Source organism: Bombyx mandarina, chromosome 18, assembly GCF_030267445.1.
Source record: "Bombyx mandarina strain Sakado chromosome 18, ASM3026744v2".
In the NCBI taxonomy this organism is placed as follows: Eukaryota; Metazoa; Arthropoda; class Insecta; order Lepidoptera; family Bombycidae; genus Bombyx; species Bombyx mandarina.
In genome coordinates this window covers 6,676,114-6,684,601 of record NC_143224.1, presented here as the reverse complement: position 1 = coordinate 6,684,601, position 8,488 = coordinate 6,676,114, and the positions used below count along the sequence as shown (strand labels likewise).

Sequence of the window (8,488 nt, the reverse complement as noted above, 5' to 3'; positions counted from 1 at the left end):
TACATTTTCTACACGCCGGATTTCTCCGCGGAGATGTCCTATGACCGTTTCCGGCTGCTGTCAAGGTGCCTGCACTTTGCTAATAATGCAGATTGTGATATTGCAATGTTGGCACGACGCCAGGCCAAGCTCTATAAAATACAACCAATAATAGACCACTTAAGCAGCGGTAGGCGGCGGCTTGGCTCTGCCCCTGGCATTGCTGAAGTCCATGGGCGACGGTACTCACCACTCACCGTCAGGTGGGCCGTATGCTCCTCTACAAGGTTACAAGGGCAATAAAAAATTTGCGAAGCTATACAATTTGGTTCAGAATTTAGCAGTGGATGAGAGTTTGACAATGTGGAAGGGCTGGCTAGGCTTGATATGCTAACAACGTACCTGATTTTGTAAAAACGTACGTCTTGCATCTGAAATCTCTGTGAAGTTAGGTAAAATAAATACCTATTTTACTTCATACCAATTTTCATAGATAGGTACGTACCTGTATAAATGGAGCCTTAATATGTGTAGAACAATGTGTAATGTATCTACAAATATTGTTTGTTATGAAACTGATAGTTAGTATTTATTATAAAAAAAAAAGAACACAATTCCTAACCTAAAAGTACATGTTATTATCCGCAACATGCTTCGTCAGATTACAGAAATAAAGTTATCAGCAACATGCTTCGTCAAAAAGTACAATACTTACTTTCAGCTGCAAGCGTCGTCATAAGTAACATAAAGGTCCACGCTAACAGCAATGCGCGCGTAGGCATCGGCTAGTCAAACAAGCCACTCTGGATCGCACCCGGCCCGAAAGTACCCATTACGCTAGCAGCATTGCCACGCTGTATGGCAATGGATAATCTCTGAACCAGGTACGACCCAGACCGAGGATCGTGGCCTTGCCCTCTGAGGCGGTGGCCAATTGCGGCAATAAACTTTTTGGCCTCCGAACTCCACACACCCGTCGTTTCCACTGCCACTGGAACAAACAGGTATGTAGATTTCAGAGCATCGTACTTGGCATGCTTCGTTTTAGCCGACGCCTCAGCAGCAAAGCCCGCACATTGTCGGGTCCCAGATAAATGACACGCCGCGTACGTACAGCTACAGGTTGCGTCCCATAACAAGCAGCGTCCCTTCTGCCCAAGGAATCAGAGTCAAACCATCCGGCCTCTTACCATCCGACCTGCTGAGGCCTGGTGGTTCCAACACACACGGGATATTTGCGGTGACCAAAGCACGTCGAATAATATCATTAAGTGCATGGTGTCTCGGGAAGCGGCCAGCCGATCTAACACAACTCAGTCCATGCAGTCCGGCGGCATCCACCATACTACCACAGACACATCGATGGGGCTCGCAAATGCTGCAACCGAGTCTCAAAGCTGTGGCCACTCTCAATGAATTATTATCAAGAAGTGTCCCCAGCTGTGGTGAAGGCAATGCTTGCAACCAAGCACCAGATTCCGGACAGGAGACCGCTTTCAGGCGCGCTAATTCAACTCCAGTGGCGTCTCCCAGCAAAGTTGACAAAGTCAGCTTGCACAGCACATCATCCCAACACCTCTGCGAGCTCCTGTTCACCGGGAGCGCCTCATTCGGACATAAAAGGCCCCAAGCCGCCAAAGCCTCGCTCGCAAACGGAATCGTAGATCCATCACCATTCGTACCCAGTAACTTAGCAACAAAGTCTACAACCCCATAACACGAAGCCAGGAAAGCAGCGAGCCCAGTACGCTCCATTTGTCGCACCCCCAGGCCGCCATGACGTATAGGCAAAACAGCCTGGCACCATTGTCTGTCATCCAAGCTTACGTTTAAAATAGTCTCCAGTGTATCCCTCAACAAAGCATCAAGCTGGGCTACATCTTGAGTGAAGAGCCACGTTGGACAAGTTCTCACCAAATACGTCAAACGAGGCATCGAAAAGCAACAACGAAGCAAGACGAGAGCCACGTGAGATGATAAGCTCAATAGGTTGCCGCGCAATGACGACAATAACTGCCTTTTTATTTCCAGAGAACTTGGTACTCCATCCTGAAATATTGGAGAACCAAGCAAAATGAAATTACTTTTAGTCAAAACTTTGATACCTGGAACCAACTCCTGAAAATCTTTAACTACGCTTGCTGATACTTCAGTAGAAAAGTATACCTCACATTTCCCAGTATTAACCTCCAAGCCGACATCTCGCAACTTCGGAAACAAAAGTCTGATGTCGTCTAGCACGGAATCTGGGGGACCACCTATTGTGCCGTCATCCAAATACCATAGGTTTAAAGGTGACTTGACGGTCTTTATAATGCTGTGGATAGCAAGACTAAAAATTAATGGGCCAAGAGGATCGCCCTGCTGTGCACCTACCTCCGAGTCAATGGAAGATTCCATAAAGAACAACTTGCTGGAAGAGCTGTAACACTGATACAAGAATGGGTATAAAGCCGGAATCTTCTCCTTGATTTCATTTAAAATTATATCTCTCTCTAAGCTATTAAAAGCATTCCTTATATCAAGCTTTACAATTGCACTGTTACAGTTCTCCCTGCTCATAGCAAATGCACGGGTAGCATGAATGGCGGCCTCACACCCAAGAGCAGTCCCGAAGCCCAGCTGGTGGGGCTGCAAGTACGAGGCCATTTCATTCCTTACAGACCGACACCCAAGCTTGGCAGCGAGACGACGCAGCACAGACCCCACCGCAATTGGTCTCACACCGCCGTCCTTCTTAGTTAGAGCGCATAAGCTACCTCCGTACAAATAAGGACACACCTGTACATTAACCGTACCTCTTAGTATGAAATTGCATAAGTCTGTAATTGAGTGCAATAGACGAACACCATTTTCACCGGCGGAAGGGGAAATGAGCTCCTTTAAATGGTTTGGACGTAGACCATCAAGGCCAGGTGCAGAGCCGCTATAAAAGGAACTAATTGCGTCAGCAACATCCTCCGAGTTGACAGTCAAAAAAGGGCAACTAGAATCAGGCGCTGGCGGCAATGATAAAGGACGAAAAGGAGTAGGATGTTTATCACGTAATGCGCTTAAAGTCTCATCGTTAAAAGGTGCTAAAGAATCCTCCGACACTAAAAGACGGACAGCTCCACGCAAATCACCCTCATGAACCTTGGCTTCGATTCTTTTGACTGCGGATCGTGGCTTGTGTTTGAAGTCCTCTAAAAAATACGGGCTATTATTGTTTGCATTCTCCTTAACCTTTGCAGTAAGCGAACGGGGGTCACCTCGATCTGGAATTCTCAGAGTCGTGTAAGAAAATGACAACAAGGAAACCCAGTCCTCCACACCTCTACAAATATGTGTAAAGTTTTCAGAAAATAATCATGGCTACACTTTGGTTTATTGTGTAAAAAAATGTAATAAATGAAATTAGACCTTATCATTTTATTCCAATTAAACCGTAAGCTTTAAAATTGTAAGATTGAAAATTGATCAAATTGTTTGACATTTTTTGGATGTGTGTGTGTGTGTCACAGAACCAAGTAGAGAACTGCCAGCATGAACTCGTGGTATCGAATCAAGAATTTTCAATAAAGGACTGAAATGAAAGTATCAAGTGGCTTCCGACACACACTTACAAGTTATGTACGTGTAGGCTCTAAGCTTGTATGAATCTCCCATCTATCAGCCCTAAAATAAAAAGTTCCAACAAACTGGATGAGTACGCATATCGGAATAATAAAGTTCGCGAAGGTTTTTCGTCGTTATATGAACGGTAAAACGTGTAGACACCATACGATCGTAAACTTCTTTTGACATGGTAATCTGCAAGCTGCTCGTATCTTTTCGATCGATCGAATCAAGGTTTATCACCAAGGTTTTTAATGTTCATTGTTATAGTAGCTTTATTGACGTTATAAGTTTGGATAAATAGGAAGGCACAAACTCACGAGTAAAGACTAAGGCTAAAATACACAGACGACTAAACATTTTATAATGACTTTAAATACTATAGAAATAGTCTAAATATGAGTACCGTCCATCTGGTCCATCCTTTGGTAGAATTAAAACAATTACCATTCAATGATCCAGTATCCAAATCTAATTGCTCAGATAATGATGTAACACGATCCATGAGTGATGAGATATCGTCAGTAGGTGGTGGCGTACGAAAGACGGTAGCTTCAATATTAAATGAGGATTCAGCGGTAGGTGATAGAAGATGATTGATTGGTAGGTAGGTCGACTGAGTATGTCGATTTTATGTTTGAAGGACTAGGAATAGGTGATAAAAAACTAGTAATAGGAAGGTTAGTCACCGTGAAAGCTTCTAGCTGTTCTCGAAGGGCTATTTGTGCATGTTCTTGACGCAATCATCGGCTTATTTTTAAATTTTGCCCGGGTTAAAGTTACCCATATTAGCACAAATATTCACCAAACGAATTAAAATCAAGACAAACACGTAAACAACTTTAAAGATCATATAGATTTTTTTATGAAACTACATCTCTGCCGTGCTTACGATAAATACAGTAAGTCACATTTTTGTCGATATTGAGTTAAGTATATATTTGGAATGTAGAGATTGAGATCTACATTTCTGTACTTTTAAAATTTTAAAATGTGGTATAGAAACTTAAATAAGCTTAAGCATAATTACAGTAAGAAACATTTTGCGCCAAAACATACTTATTATAATTGCAGTATGGGCACATACGGTTGATTTTTTCATAAAGTTTAAACCATTTCCTATGTATTGATACAGTAAGTAATTTTGCTGTTATTATTTTTAAAATATGAGTATTTTTCATCAAGTATCACTGAAACATATTAGCAGTAAGTACCACATACTATTATTATATTAATTGTTGAAAATAAAACATTAGTTACTAAACCTTAACATATCTACAGTAAGTTGAACTTACAGTGTATATGATAAGTCAGCAAATTAAAATATTTTTATGTATAGTCGTAACAACAGCAAGATTCACTACTGTAATTATATTAAGGAATACTTCATATTATGCGTAGACTTGTCTGGAACATGTTAGGTAAACACGTTACTTACTGCAAATATTATAAGGTGTTTAGTTAAAGTTGAGAGGGCTCATTATTACTAATGTATAAAACAGATCATAATGAGATGTTTCAATCATTGGATTTTTTACAAGCTAAAATTGTGAAGACCCAAAAGTTTCCTAAGGTGAAGTCTAAAAATAGTCCCAGAGGAATCACTGCAGATCGTAAAGTAGATATTATACAGAAGCTTGTACCTCTGATGCCTGAGAATAGAAGAGATTTTTGGTTAAACATTTCGAATTCTGCAACAAATCTATTAACCGAAGAGTTTTGAGTTCAGATATATTTTTTTAAATAAAAGGGGTTATCAAAAATTGCGATTTTATTGTAATAGGTACCTACTTCGAATTGACATAGAACCTTTATGGTTTGAGATTTTTTAGTGAACAGGTGTAAGGTTCGATTATCGACTTTCAGTTTTTTTTTTATTATTCAGCTTAGACAAGATATATTTTTTTTATTTTTTTTATTGCTTAGCTGTGTGGACGAGCTCACAGCCCACCTGATGTTAAGTGGTTACTGGGGCCCATAGACATCTACAACGTAAATGCGCCACACACCTTGAGATATAGTTCTAAGGTCTCAGTATAGTCACAACGGCTGCCCCACCCTTCAAACCGAAACGCATTACTGCTTCACGGCAGAAATAGGCGGGGCGGTGGTACCTACCCGTGCGGACTCACAAGAGGTCCTACCACCAGTAATTACGCAAATTATAATTTTGCGGGTTTCATTTTTATTACGATGTTATTCCTTCACCGTGGAAGTCAATCGTGAACATTTCTTGAGTACGTATTTCATTAGAAAAATTGGTACCCGCCTGCGGGATTCGAACACCGGTGCATCGCTTCAACACGAATGCACCGGACGTCTTATCCGTTAGGCCACGACGACCACACGAATGCACCGGACGTCTTATCCGTTAGGCCACGACGACCAAGAAAGATGGATACTTCGAAAATTCGAGTGATTTTTTAATAAGAGTTCCGACGCGGAACTAACGCTGCAAAAGCAGCACGCAGCATCAATGTTGCGTTTGGAGAAGGGACTGCTAATTAACGCAGCGTGCGATTTAGTTTAAACACTTTCGTGATGGAAATTTTGATTTGAAGAACGAACCACGTGGAAAAGACCGCCCACACAAGTGAATAACAATGAATTGAAAGAGATGGTGAGAGCTGATCCGAGCCAAACTACCCAGGAATTAGCGATATAGTTTAATGTTACCTTATCAACAATATTGACTCATATGCACCAAATCAATAAAATTAAAAAAGAGGGAAAAATGGGTGCATTATGATTTGACTGATCTGCAGAAAGAAACGCGTGTTGAACCTCGTGTTGCCTTGTTGAATCGATACAGAAACGAAGTAATATTGGATCGAATTGTGACATGTGATGAAAAGCGATTCTTTACGATAACCGTAAGCGAAAAATGTAATGGCTGACCCCAGGTCAAACGCCGCAACAGTGTCCTGAAGCAAAGCTTACCAATATATGTATAGTAATGGTAATTGTTTGGGGATCTCAGCATGGTGTTATTCACTATAGGTTTCTCCGATTTGGTCAAGAAATAACGGTAAATGTCTACTATGCCGCACTCCGAACAATGATAGTAAAACTTGTAGTGAAACAGCCCTGAATCCTGAATCGATCTTCACCATTATTGCTCTATGATGACGCCAGACCTCACACAGCACGAGAAACCGTTTTAACTCTACAGGAACTGCAATTAGAAACCATTGGTCACCCCCCCGTATTTGCTAGACCTTGCTCCAACGGAATACCATTTTTTTCGGATTTGGACAATTTTCTACGTGATAAAAACTTTTCTTCCCAGGAGGCAGTACAAAATGCTTTCACACAGTTTGTAGAATCTAGATCACCAGAGTTCTATCGCAAAGACACAAATGACCTTTCTATTAGATGGTAGCAATGTATAGATAATAACTGTAGATATTTTAATTAAATAAATATGTTAAATGAAAAAAAAACGAATTTCAATTTTTCAGGTCAAACCGGCAATTTCATACTTTAACCCCTAATATGCCTATATTATATAAGCCTACATATTACTAGTCAATTAAAGGACATTTACTATTTTACCATAAACTGTTACACAGGTGCTAATATTATTGATTTGTAAGATTGACTGATTTGATAATTTCTCGTATCGAGGTTTTCATAATAGTTTAGTAGTACATAATAACCGTCTTGAGAGGTTAAATGACTTATTAAAGATTTTAAAGTACCTTATTAGATCAGGGTTGTGCAGCTGCGTTCTGTCAATCTACATATTTTTATTTTTATTATAAAGATTCCAAAGAGAACTGTATTCGTTTTTTTAGAAACAAAGTGTTTATTTTTGGTGATTTTTTTATTGTGTACCTTTGTACACAATAAAAAAATGTACTTCTTTAAGTACAAACACGAATTTTAAAAAAATAGGACGGTAAAGGTATTGTTTGTGTAGATACCTACAGAGCTTAGTTTATTTGGTTTATGATTATGTCATGTACGAAGGAGATTGTACAAACACGAATTGATTCTTTATAATTAGTTTATAATATGATTCTCAATGCATAAAAAATTCAATAAATGGAACTGATTTTAAAATTTTATAGTATTAACAAAGTTGTGTAATTATTCTATTAAGCTGTGGTTTCATAAGATCTCTTTTGTTTCTTTTATCTACAAATAATATCGAGGAAGAGTAATTAATTATGGTTTCAGTGCTTTATGGTAGATGTCATAAGTTTACATATTGCTCCTAGCTATAATTACAGTAGGTAAGTGATTAAGTTTCATTAGGCAAATTGTGCAATTTTTGTTATTCTATTTAAACATTCACCTCATTCCGTAATCATAATTGCAGTATGTAGTTCAAACTAAAGATTGTTACAGTAAGTCACACACTTACTGTAACAATGCTAAAAAAAATATTTTTTTTAATTATTAATTCCTTAATATAAATAATTTTTGAAGCTTTATAATTTAAATATTATTTCTGAATAAAATATCCAATAATTTTGATATTTTTGCGCGAATCGTGACAATCTGTGTTACTCATGAGACAATCGAAAAGCTTTAGTATCTAGGTACTAATTTTTTTTCTACCTAGCAGAGCCTTGAGAGGCTATTTCAACGTAAACTTAACTAGTAGGTAAGCTCAGGAGGCTCAAACCTGACGACGTTGCTAACGCGAACCCTAGCAAGAGCCGTGCTTCGCAGAATCTACCATCGGATCGGAAACGCGACCCACTGAGAAGATCCGGCGAGAAACTCAGTGGGCTTACCTACTAAACTTAATGTTCAATGATATAAGTACATTAAGTACTAGAACAACAGTGCGTTAAGGTTAAATTTTATTACCTATTATTTGTGATCAGAAAGCATACTTTTAAACTTTTAGAGTGGGGTAATAGCTATGGTATTAGTTAACCTTTTAGTGTCTATATCTATA

At 39.1% G+C, this 8,488-nt stretch overlaps 1 protein-coding gene across 1 annotated transcript; it reads right to left on the bottom strand.

Annotated features, from left to right (window-relative positions):
• Positions 1-694: 694 nt before the first annotated feature.
• Positions 695-7,881, bottom strand: LOC149500980 (uncharacterized). Its single transcript, XM_089734952.1, is given in 3 exon segments — positions 695-1,133; positions 1,135-3,295; positions 7,877-7,881. Coding segments are annotated over 3 exon segments (2,535 nt in total). The 3' UTR covers positions 695-764.
• Between the last annotated feature and the right edge of the window lie 607 nt (positions 7,882-8,488).